This window comes from Schistocerca serialis, chromosome 12, assembly GCF_023864345.2.
Source record: "Schistocerca serialis cubense isolate TAMUIC-IGC-003099 chromosome 12, iqSchSeri2.2, whole genome shotgun sequence".
NCBI lineage: Eukaryota > Metazoa > Arthropoda > Insecta > Orthoptera > Acrididae > Schistocerca > Schistocerca serialis.
Window position 1 is genome coordinate 7,933,630 of NC_064649.1, and position 13,370 is coordinate 7,946,999.

Consider the following 13,370-nt stretch of genomic DNA (forward strand, 5'->3'; position numbering starts at 1 on the left):
GGCCGTTTTGGTTATTGTTACAAGGCCAGATCAGTCAATCATCCAGACTGTTGCTCTTGCAACTACTGAAAAGGCTGCTGCCCCTCTTCAGGAACCACCGTATTTATACTCAATAAGTAGTTTGTCTTAGCACATCCGTCAGTCAATGTAAATACAATAATGTATACCTGTTCCTTCCTTACTTCTGCTATTGGTTACCATGTATCTCTCCTCAAAGTATGCGACATGTTTCCATGTAGTTGCTCAAAATTAGAGTCATGTATATGATAGTGAGAACAATGCTTTGGCATCTTTATGGCTCCAATAATGTATGATGTAGTAATGTTGAATACGTATGATCTCAAACTGCTCTGGTTTAGGACTACGGTTCATATTTCAGAGTTACGCTCATTTTTACGTGGTCTCATAATCTTTCTAGTTCTGGCAATTTCTTATTTTTGCCATTATTCTCTGACGTCATTTTGCAATACAAAGAATTTTTATTGAACTACTTGTTGTAAGCGCTGTGTGTCTGTTGCCACTCCCTACATTTGTTGACACATTTTTTATTCTGAATAAGTAGTGTGTATTAGCTCATCTATTTACTTGATATGAGTCATTCATTCAATAATGTATACCTGTTCCTATCTTAACTCCGCAATTGGTTACCACATATCTTTCCTCTAAGGATTTGATGTGTTACCTTGTATTTTTGCTCAATGTTAGAGGCATGTACATGACTGTGGGAGCATTGTTTTGGATACCCTACATATCCAATAATGTTTGATGTAGTGAATGCTGAGTAACAAACTGCTCTTCCTTAGGAGTATGCTACTGATTTTTACACATTTCATATTTTGGTGTTATGGTTACTTTATATGACCAAACAGCCCCTCTTGTTTTGAGGCTGCTTTTCTCCTCATTTACAGTTGCTTCCCATATTATTTCTCTTTATCCTGAAACGATCTCATGGTTTTGTGATGTAATTTACATTATAATACAGGGTGTACATAAAGTTTAGGAACACTTTCAATTATTTATTGCATAAGAACCAAACATTGTTCAGATATCATACATATATCATTTTGAAGAGAAACCCTGAAAATTTTTTCACGTATACCACCACAGCACAGTTCGGTAATTTGCCGATAGTCAGTATTAGTCACAAACATTGCGAGTCCAAGTGCGGAGCGAGCTTTCTGTGTGTTAGAGTTCGAGAAAAAGAAGTGTGCTACAGCTGTTCAACGGATGTTTAGAACTGAGTATGGTTAAGAAGCCGCCATCACGCCACCACCAAGGAAGGCCATTTACCACTGGCACAACAAATTCGTTACAACAGGTTGCTTGTCCCCAGCAAAGAGAAGCACACGTCCCAGTGTAAGTGAAGTGAATGTGGAGTGTGTACGAGAGAAATTCATACGGACTCCAAAGAAATCGGTGTGTTCTGTATCCCGTGAACTCGAAATGGCTCCAGTGACAATGTGGAAAGTATTGCAATAGAAGCAGTCTACAAAACCATTGAAATTGGAGCAAGTGCGGAAACTCAATGACGATGACAAAAACAAGTGTTTTGAGTTTTGTTCGTAGTTGCAACAATTGAATGAGGATGGGGATGGCATTGGTGATCGCTTAATTGTTATGACAAAGCCACTTTCCACACTAATGGGAAAGTGAACAGGCATAATTGTCGAATCTGGGGTACAAAGCATCCACACTAATGCATTGAATTATTCCCCAAAAGTAAATTTTTTTTGTGACTTGTCACATCTAAAATATACAAGCCATTCTTCTTCACTGAGAGCTCTGTCACTGGATTTTCCTACTCGGACATGTTGCAGTAATGGCTGATGCCTCAAATGCAATCAGACTCTGCATTCACCTTTCACCAGGACGTGGCTCCATCCCATTTTCATCGTGAAGTTCGTGGGTGCCTGAATGCGGAGCTGCCACATTGATGGATTAGCTGTGCTGCAGATGGGGACAGCTGTTTCACGAAATGGCCTCCCCGATCACCAGATCTCACTCTGTGCGACTTTTTTCTTTGGGGCACATTCGAGATCTGGGGTACGTACCACCTCGACCACGTGCTGAGGCAGAGCTCCCAGAGAGAATACAACAAGTGATTGCCACAGTTGACAATGCCACGCTGGGACGGGTATGGCAAGAATTCGATTACCGCATTGACATCTGGTGGGTCACTCGTGGTTTGCATATCAAATTTTTGTAAAAAAAACTTTCGGAGTTTCTCTTCAAAATGCAATATGTATGACATCTGTACGATGTTTAGTTCCTGTGCAATAAATAATTGAATGTGTTCCCGGACTTTATGTATACCCTGTATTATCACACGCTGTAAGTCATGAAGTACTTCATGTTCTCAACACTGATTAATACATTCTATAATGCATGTGATATTTGTTACCATCTTTTCACACATTGCACATTGGTTGTCGCTTTAAAAAAAAAAAAAAAACCTGTGGGTTATCTTTCTGTACAAATAGTCAGGTCTGGCTAGTGTGTGTCTAGAAATAGCTTTCAACCAGAAGTTGATGGAGTATTCTGTTGCTAATATTTATGGAATTTTGTACATACCTCATGTATATTTTTGTTAATATGATGTTTAAAATAATGTAGTTTGCCCAGTGGTATGCCATGTACTATATATAATATTTTACATCCATTTGTATACACTTAATGTCTTCTTTGGTTGCTGACCATTTTTATACATGACATCAACTAACTCTGCCACACCAGCAATATATGTAACGTGCCTATGATATGTGACGTGCCTACGGTATGTGCTATTGAGAGTCAAAGTCTTTGGATGAATACGAATCTGGGACAAGGAATTACCAGCTGCTGTCAGTTACCGTGTGGTTGTAAGAAATTTGTGTACTAATATCTTATCTTTATGTGAGATGCTTAAAGTGTTATTTACGCATGACATTGTATGCAGATGATGATGTGCTTTTCCGTGTCAGTTTTACAGCTGCCTCACAAAGACAAGTATTCGAAATTAGCTAATCCCACAATTAATAAAAATTGCATTACAGCCTACTACGCATCATGTTTAATTTTATTAAACATCTGGAGGCTGTGGATCCCCAAAAATACAAAATTTATGTATATACAGAATATCACACTTCCCTGGGGCACTCTTAACGATATCCTCACGTGACGAAGACTCGCCGTCGACAACAACATATTGGTTTATGTTACTTAGGATGTTTTTGAGCCACAGTCATATCTGGGACTCTATTCTGTACGCTCGTACCTTTGTTAACAGTCTGCAGTGGATACCGTGTCAAATGCTTTTCAGAAATCTAGGAATACGGAAGCTGCCTGTTGCCCTTCGTTCATAGTTTGCAGGATACAAACCTCGAAGTCTTTAAAAAATGTAACTGCCTCATATAAAACTGCTTCGAACGTCTGATTACTTTACGAATGAATTATGAGAGTGACAGAAAGTTTAGAACAGATTTGAAATTATGCTTGAAGGTCACTGGAAGTCACTTAGTGCTCCTTTTGGATACAGTGTGGGTAATGTGCACTCTATTGGTAAAGCTAAAGATATAAATGGTCTGCAAAATGTGTTCAAATAAGAGTCGGTAGTCATTCATCATTAGTGTTCTGGCCTAAAGGAGGTTTTCATGTTCTCCTGTCTTCTCCCATCCTCTTCAGGTCTGCATAGTATCAGCTTCCCTTTATGTCGTCTGTTATCTCGTATCCCCTCATTCCTCTCATTTCCCTTTCACAAATTAGACCTTCCAAAAGATCCGTTAGTAAGCATTCCTGTCCTAACAGATGTCCCACGCCATTCTTCTTATAACCTGCAACAGTGTTCTCCAGTGACCAACCCTCTCCAACACTCTTTCATTACTCATTCTTTCCATCGAGCCTATCCTCTCCGTTCTCCACGTCCACATCTCAAATGCTTCTAGCCTTTTCTCATCCTCTCATCTGAGTTTCCACGTCTCTGTTGCATAGAGTTCCATACTCCACACAAAACACTTTCGAGCTTTTTCCTCAGACCTTTACCTAATGTGCCACACAATAAGTTAGTCTTTCAATCGAATGCCTCCTTCACTAAGCAATGCCAATTTTCACCTCTCTAAGACATCGAGTCTTCGCCAGTCGTACTAGCGAGATATTTAAATGTTCTTACTTGGCTACAACAACTCGGTCTACCTTAATATTTGCCAGTCTTCTTTCTTTGTCAATCACTGTACATTCTGTTTTTGCTGTATCAATTCACATCCCGTATTCCACACGACTGTCATTCAGATCTTTTAGCATTTCATTTGTAATTTGTTCATTTTCTGTCATTAATACCGTGTCATCGGCAAATCGTATATGTTCTATTCTCTTTCCATCAATATGTACTCCTCTATTCCCATCACAGCCCTTTGCAGTAATCTCTTCCGGGTACAAGTCAAACAACACAGGGGAGAGGTGACGACCTCATCTCGACACCCCTTCCGACGATTCTTCCTTCTGACGTTTCGTTTACAATGCTTACTCTTCCTCCTTCAACGTATCCATCAGGTTGTTCCATTAAACTCTGTGGAACGCTTTTTCCATGTCAATAAAAACAGCATAAACATCTCTACCTTTTTCCACGTGTATTTCTTCTACGATTCGTAAAAGGTCAATAGCGTCTCTCGTTCCTTCTCCACTTCTACATTCAAACTGTCCCTCCCTGATCCAGATATACAACTTGCCATGTACGCTTTTATTCAGCACTCTCAGCAATACTTGTGCTGCACAAGTAATTGGTCTGATAGTCATACACTCTTCACAATTTTTGGTATTTCTCCTTTTCTCAATTTGTGTCATTACTGTTAGTCAATAGTAATGAAGTAATAGATAAAAAGTCATCTCTGATCCCGAAGTTTTACTGGGTGAACACTGAAAATGGAATAAGTGACGATCTTACTTTCTCTCATAATTTCGGTGGAGTGAGGTCGGGTGGGGCATCGAAAAGAAAAAGTTTGGTACAGGTTACAAATGACGTATAAAGCTTGTTGGCAATCACTAATGTTCTCATTCTAAAGTGCCAGATTAATAACATCCAGGTATTTACCCAACATCACTTGTGCTGCCTCGAGAAAAACACACTGTTTCTAACCGCAATACTTGTATTACTGTCTTAAGCCTTTAACAGAAAGATTATACAGCCCTTAATGAGAATATTATGACAGCATTTCAAATGTTTAAATTTGGTGAATAATTATGCAAAATATTGAAAATTAAATTTTTGTTGCCCCTGGAAGCCGTTATATATGCAAACTCCAACTGGTACTGGGTTGTGGGATTGTCATTTAGTGTAAGGGGCAATCAAAAAGTGTCCGCCTGAGGACATCGGTGCAGCGTACGCGTGACGAAGCACGACTCCGATGCGAGTACACCGGCAACAACGTATAAGCGAGGGATTAGTGTAGCATTCGTGTCTTCCGGTAAATGGGGAAACGTGAATTACGGTGTCACTATTACCGGATGTGTCCTACCGGGAAAAATTTGCTGTTATTTTTTTCTCAGTTGCCGGAGTACAGCCACTGGTAGAAATCCGCTGGAGAACGAAGAATGTGTCTGGGGCAGCACGTCTGTCAAAATCCAGTGTTGTGGAATGGTGTGCCAAGTTCTGTGCCAGTTGTGACGCGAGAAGCTGGTCGATCTGGGAGGCTGGCCCCATCCGTTACAGACGAGAGGCCTACACTCGGGCACACATCCTATAGTCCTGATCTCTTACCGTGCAATTATCACACCGTGAAGGGTCAAAGACTCCTGTCCAGAACGATGTGCAGCAGGCACTTAGGGATTTCTTCGTACTGCGGGACAGGCTGTTTTACCGAACGGGCACCTTCGACCTAGTGCGACAATGGGACAATTGCCACAACGCTCGAAATGATTCTACCCGATTGGCAAACTGATTCTGGACTGTATGGCCTCTAAACAAACTTTTTGATCACCCCTTATAAAAACAAAATTGTATTATTTCACATTAAATTTTCTAACCGTACTTCAACATAAAAGGCGAAGTGTGCCTGGAGCACAAACGAATATAGATTACTGCAAGAAAAAGTTGTTTCAATTTATGAAACGATTTTTATGTACTTGCTGTCGGTAATGGTCACACCAATAAATTTACAAAACTCCTTTTCAAAATTTTATGCCAAAAGATAAAAATCATCCAAAAAGCTAACTTGAGAAAAGGAAGGTATTTTGCTTCATTTGGATTAAATTATTTTCGACAGGCTCACAGCAGATGATGACAAGTCCTGCAGAAAACACACACATACACACACACACACACACACACACACACACACACACACACACACACACACACACACATACACAAACGCGCGCGCGCCACAAATGAGAACTTTATTGTGAGTACAAAACAACCAGATGCATCACTGGAAAGTACAGGACTCCTTAGCAGACATGGTGTTCTCATTAAAGTTCACGGTTCACGGGTATGGCTTGTTGTTCTCAAGAACGTAATTCTCAATACTTTTGATCATTAGACAGGTCTGTATGTACGTAATGACAATGTGAATGTGGACACGTGTACGACTATTAAGACAAGTGAAAGTATCACAAAGCATAAAAATAAAATAACTAACCAGATATTTTATTCGTCATTGACTGCCACTTCTTCCATATTTCAAAAGGGTACGGCCCTAGAAACCTGTCCAGGTTCAATAGATTTGATCTCACTCTCGCTTTTTCTTCATCTCCGACATCTGAAAAAGGGAGAAAAAGTAAAAGAAAAGTTACAAGAACTGCAATGTAATTAGAAGTTGGAGGGCACAAGATGAGACACCATTTGGCTAATCCTATTACTCTGTAGTGATCGAAAAAAAAAAAAAAAAAAATTAAAAACAATACAATGTTTTAGCCAAAGTAACAATGGATAAAAAGCAACAACAGCAGGGAATTAGTGCAAAACTGGTTTCAGTTAGTACATTGTAGCGTAGCACCCAAAACGAATTTCAGTTAGTACTTAGTAGCGTAGCAGCCCCCCCCCATGAACCATGGACTTTGCCGTTGGTGGGGAGGCTTGCGTGCCTCAGCGATACAGATAGCCGTACCGCAGGTGCAACCACAACGGAGGGGTATCTGTTGAGAGGCCAGACAAACGTGTGGTTCCTGAAGAGGGGCAGCAGCCTTTTCAGTAGTTGCAAGGGCAACAGTCTGGATGATTGACTGATCTGGCCTTGTAACAATAACCAAAACGGCCTTGCTGTGCTGGTACTGCGAACGGCTGAAAGCAAGGGGAAACTACAGCCATAATTTTTCCCGAGGGCATGCAGCTTTACTGTATGATTACATGATGATGGCGTCCTCTTGGGTAAAATATTCCGGAGGTAAAATAGTCCCCCATTCGGATCTCCGGGTGGGGACTACTCAAGAGGATGTCGTTATCAGGAGAAAGAAAACTGGCGTTCTACGGATCGGAGCGTGGAATGTCAGATCCCTTAATCGGGCAGGTAGGTTAGAAAATTTAAAAAGGGAAATGAGTAGGTTGAAGTTAGATATAGTGGGAATTAGTGAAGTTCGGTGGCAGGAGGAACAAGACTTTTGGTCAGGTGACTACAGGGTTATAAACACAAAATCAAATAGGGGTAATGCAGGAGTAGGTTTAATAATGAATAGGAAAATAGGAATGCGGGTAAGCTACTACAAACAGCATAGTGAACGCATTATTGTGGCCAAGATAGATACAAAGCCCACACCTACTACAGTAGTACAAGTTTATATGCCAACTAGCTCTGCAGGTGACGAAGAAATTGAAGAAATGTATGATGAAATAAAAGAAATTATTCAGATAGTGAAGGGAGACGAAAATTTAATAGTCATGGGTGACTGGAATTCGAGTGTAGGAAAAGGGAGAGAAGGAAACATAGTAGGTGAATATGGATTGGGGCTAAGAAATGAAAGAGGAAGCCGCCTGGTAGAATTTTGCACAGAGCACAACATAATAACTAACACTTGGTTTAAGAATCATGAAAGAAGGTTGTATACATGGAAGAACCCTGGAGATACTAAAAGGTATCAGATAGATTATATAATGGTAAGACAGAGATTTAGGAACCAGGTTTTAAATTGTAAGACATTTCCAGGGGCAGATGTGGACTCTGACCACAATCTATTGGTTATGACCTGTAGATTAAAACTGAAGAAACTGCAAAAAGGTGGGAATTTAAGGAGATGGGACCTGGATAAACTAAAAGAACCAGAGGTTGTACAGAGATTCAGGGAGATCATAAGGGAGCAATTGACAGGAATGGGGGAAATAAATACAGTAGAAGAAGAATGGGTAGCTTTGAGGGATGAAGTAGTGAAGGCAGCAGAGGATCAAGTAGGTAAAAAGACGAGGGCTAGTAGAAATCCTTGGGTAACAGAAGAAATATTGAATTTAATTTATGAAAGGAGAAAATATAAAAATGCATTAAGTGAAACAGGCAAAAAGGAATACAAACGTCTCAAAAATGAGATTGACAGGAAGTGCAAAATGGCTAAGCAGGGATGGCTAGAGGACAAATGTAAGGATGTAGAGACCTATCTCACTAGTGGTAAGATAGATACCGCCTACAGGAAAATTAAAGAGACCTTTGGAGATAAGAGAACGACTTGTATGAATATCAAGAGCTCAGATGGAAACCCAGTTCTAAGCAAAGAAGGAAAAGCAGAAAGGTGGAAGGAGTATATAGAGGGTCTATACAAGGGCGATGTACTTGAGGACAATATTATGGAAATGGAAGAGGATGTAGATGAAGATGAAATGGGAGATACGATACTGCGTGAAGAGTTTGACAGAGCACTGAAAGACCTGAGTCGAAACAAGGCCCCCGGAGTAGACAATATTCCATTGGAACTACTGACGGCCGTGGGAGAGCCAGTCCTGACAAAACTCTACCATCTGGTGAGCAAGATGTATGAAACAGGCGAAATACCCTCAGACTTCAAGAAGAATATAATAATCCCAATCCCAAAGAAAGCAGGTGTTGACAGATGTGAAAATTACCGAACTATCAGCTTAATAAGTCACAGCTGCAAAATACTAACACAAATTCTTTACAGACGAATGGAAAAACTAGTAGAAGCCAACCTCGGGGAAGATCAGTTTGGATTCTGTAGAAACACTGGAACACGTGAGGCAATACTGACCTTACGACTTATCTTAGAAGAAATATTAAGGAAAGGCAAACCTACGTTTCTAGCATTTGTATACTTAGAGAAAGGTTTTGACAATGTTGACTGGAATACTCTCTTTCAAATTCTAAAGGTGGCAGGGGTAAAATACAGGGAGCGAAAGGCTATTTACAATTTGTACAGAAACCAGATGGCAGTTATAGGAGTCGAGGGACATGAAAGGGAAGCAGTGGTTGGGAAGGGAGTAAGACAGGGTTGTAGCCTCCCCCCGATGTTGTTCAATCTGTATATTGAGCAAGCAGTAAAGGAAACAAAAGAAAAATTAGGAGTAGGTATTAAAATTCATGGAGAAGAAATAAAAACTTTGAGGTTCGCCGATGACATTGTAATTCTGTCAGAGACAGCAAAGGACTTGGAAGAGCAGTTGAATGGAATGGACAGTGTCTTGAAAGGAGGATATAAGATGAACATCAACAAAAGCAAAACAAGGATAATGGAATGTAGTCTAATTAAATCGGGTGATGCTGAGGGAATTAGATTAGGAAATGAGGCACTTAAAGTAGTAAAGGAGTTTTGCTATTTGGGGAGCAAAATAACTGATGATGGTCGAAGTAGAGGATATAAAATGTAGGCTGGCAATGGCAAGGAAAGCGTTTCTGAAGAAGAGAAATTTGTTAACATCCAGTATTGATTTAAGTGTCAGGAAGTCATTTCTGAAAGTATTCGTATGGAGTGTAGCCATGTATGGAAGTGAAACATGGACGATAAATAGTTTGGACAAGAAGAGAATAGAAGCTTTCGAAATGTGGTGCTACAGAAGAATGCTGAAGATTAGATGGGTAGATCACGTAACTAATGAGGAGGTATTGAATAGGATTGGGGAGAAGAGAAGTTTGTGGCACAACTTGACCAGAAGAAGGGATCGGTTGGTAGGACATGTTCTGAGGCATCAAGGGATCACCAATTTAGTATTGGAGGGCAGCGTGCAGGGTAAAAATCGTAGAGGGAGACCAAGAGATGAATACACTAAGCAGAATCAGAAGGATGTAGGTTGCAGTAGGTACTGGGAGATGAAAAAGCTTGCACAGGATAGAGTAGCATGGAGAGCTGCATCAAACCAGTCTCAGGACTGAAGACCACAACAACAACAGCGTAGCAGCCAATAAAAACCCAGATCATTAATACTTCAGAGGTAGGCTCAGATCTGAGAAGAAAGGTGATAACATTGCCTAGGACTGCGAGGGTGCGAATGCGGCACGTGGTCGGGCCGTCTCTGTGACGACGAGTCGCAATGACCACTCCAAAAGGGATTCTTTTTTATTAGTCAAATTCTCCTGAACACTGCCAAATTTATTTCTATAAACTTGTTCTCCAGTGTCCTACGAAGTAGTGAACACGATTAATACGCTACAACAAAGACAACATTCTGGGTACCGACACAAAGTGATGGAGGGGGATTCTGCCAATTTCACCATTCTCAGAACCGGTCGCACGGAGCACTGAATTATGCTGTGTTATGTTACCAGCCAACTGCTGCACTGTGATACCACAGGCTGTGGTTTTTAACCCTTTCACTGCTACACCCGCACATACACGTGTGACAATAGCTACACATCCACATGCTACAGCCATAATCAAGTTCTTACATTGTTAGCCCTGATAAATACTGACCTGTGCTGCCTCTGTTCTCTGTTAGGACAGGTCTGTTCATGTCACACCAAGCTTAAAAATTATACATCCTACTGTACCATTCACTGTCGCTTTCCTGATTGGGGCTTTCCGGCGAAGCTGCGCTGCCCACCCTCTGCCGCACGCTCGTCCCAATCAAAAAAATGAATTACCCCACACTTCAGACGCGACTACCCTCTATGCTGGACGGTAACTGTATTACGATTATGGTAAGGTGGGCAATCCTCTCGCCCGATAGTTCCAGCTCGGCCTTCCCGTCCCACGGTAACTCTGTGTTACTGCTTTTGTAAAACAGTAAAAACAGATGTACGTGCATTATATTTAGATGCCCACATGCCTAATTTCTTATTTCTGGCTTGCAAAAACAATAGAAAAGAAAACAAAACAGAAAGAAAGAAAAAAGAAACATATAAACTGACCGTGAGAAAGTCCATTTTTAGTACCGCACACGGATTTTGCATCCGCTTTCCCGAGGCTGCAGTGAATCCTACAATATTTTATGTTTTACGTTAATAGTCTATCTAATATGAAATTCTGATTTCAAAACTATTTACACCGACAGGGTGTAAAAAGCTACATATACAAATTTGTAGAGTTATTAGAGAAGACAAAAACAAATACTTTGGTAATGAGACACTGTTTCACACGCCTGACTCCTCTCTGGCCAACGTTCACAGACGTTTTGACTCCACCGTAAGCAACACATTGGCACTGGAATACGATTTGCTACACGTCTACATCCTGCTGCTAGAAAGTATAACTTTCATTACTGTTAGCAGTGTCAACATCCCCTTATAAACAATTACAAAATCTCTACTGACATTTACAGGTTGTCAACGGCCGATTGCAATTTAATCGAACTGACACTTATCTCAATTAAGTGGAGGCACGATGCAACAGTCTAGTAGCAAGGCAACTGTGTCCAGAACAATTCCCGAGGAGGAGGTCACCAAATCACTTTACACATCACACACTCGACGGGTGTCTTCACGAGAAAGGGTCCCTCGGCACAGACCGACGGGAAACTGATAGACCTCGTAGTGTGTGACCTGTTCAGTTTCAGAAAACTGTGCTACAGTGAACCGAGGACACCGGCAATTGGAACGCCGACGAGGCACCGCGCAAGCCGGTCGTGAGTGTATAAACGCATGGGCCGTGCTTACACGGGATGGACTGGGTCCCCTGCTCGTATTCGGCTACTCGGAGACCATTTCCCACCACTCGTGCACTTCCGGCTCCTAAATAACAATAGAATTTTCGCGGGATAACAGTGCCTAGTGCCACCAGGTGCACTCGTTCGTGACTGGCTCGAAGAACATTGTGCAGAGTTTGAGTGAACGATCTGACCACACAGATCGCCTGACACAAATACCGTCAAGAATCCGCTGGACATAATCGAGAGATCATCTCGGGTACAAAATTCTGCACTGGCACACTTTTGTAATAATAGATGACCACAGAGGCAGCACGGCTCAGTATTCCAGCAACACAGCGAATTCCTGCACTACGCGTGGCAAAAGCAGATCCGGCACGATATTAGGATTTATCCCGTGACTTTTGTCACCTCAGTAGCCATTAGATAGGCAACCTGCAATTGAAACTGGGATTGATTTCTGTATTGATGGTACAGATAAATATACTGCATTGAGAACATTTCACCATTAATGATAATTCATCTAAATTTAAAAAAAAAAAATTGAAGTGATTTCATTTCTTGAAAGGAATTATATCTTAAAAAAAAGGCAGCAGGAAAATAATTACAAACCACTCGAGCAGCATACAGATCATCTTTGAAAAGTTACCATAACAGATTATCCGAGAATAAATACCGTCATACCGTCATTTACAGTCAGTTCCGCAACGAAGTGTACACTGTTATCTGTATGAAAAATGAGACACTATTATAAATATATGTTTACGTGAAAATACATGTTATTACTAATTGCACAATTACCTAAAAGTTAGTCCAATTACCTGCATTATCGATTATAGTTTGGCACCTTAGCCCTCTCTCTGGTAAATCATTCATGTTTCCAATCTCTAAATATATTCCGGCGAGATTGTGCACCAGCGCTCTCACCTGAAGATGGCGGCCAGTTGGAACACAGAAATATTGTGTCATGAAGACGTTATGATCCGGCTGCATACCCGAGAAGAATATTATCAATTATTACGTCGGGAAAGCCTTAGTAGTCATATTTTGACCCATTTCACAACGAATGTCTGACTTTTTAAAAATTTTAGCAGCTGCCCCATATGAAAGCTTTGATCGCTTTGGATGATTTATAAGGAACACTACCTTGTAACACTTCAGATATTTTGCACTCATTTTAAACTACAACCGACAAAACAAAACATTCAACTTTCACACTGTTTGTCTATACACTGCACAAAAATGCAACGATTACAGTTTCCAGACAACTGCCGGAAATGTCACAAGGACGTTTGGGTAACACTTTCTCTCGGTCGGTTTAAAAAGGAGAGGAAAGGACCAAACTGCGAGGTCATCAGTCCCTTGTTCCCAGTAGAACAATTACCCG

General features: G+C 40.9%; 1 protein-coding gene across 1 annotated transcript in view; it reads right to left on the reverse strand.

Annotated features, from left to right (window-relative positions):
* Positions 1-13,370, reverse strand: part of LOC126428278 (protein AAR2 homolog) — a 119,224-nt gene that overhangs the window by 40,500 nt on the left and 65,354 nt on the right. Inside the window, exon 3 of the mRNA XM_050090190.1 lies at positions 6,609-6,728. Coding sequence (XP_049946147.1) covers positions 6,609-6,728 — 120 coding nt within the window. The remainder of the gene's footprint in view (positions 1-6,608; positions 6,729-13,370) is intronic.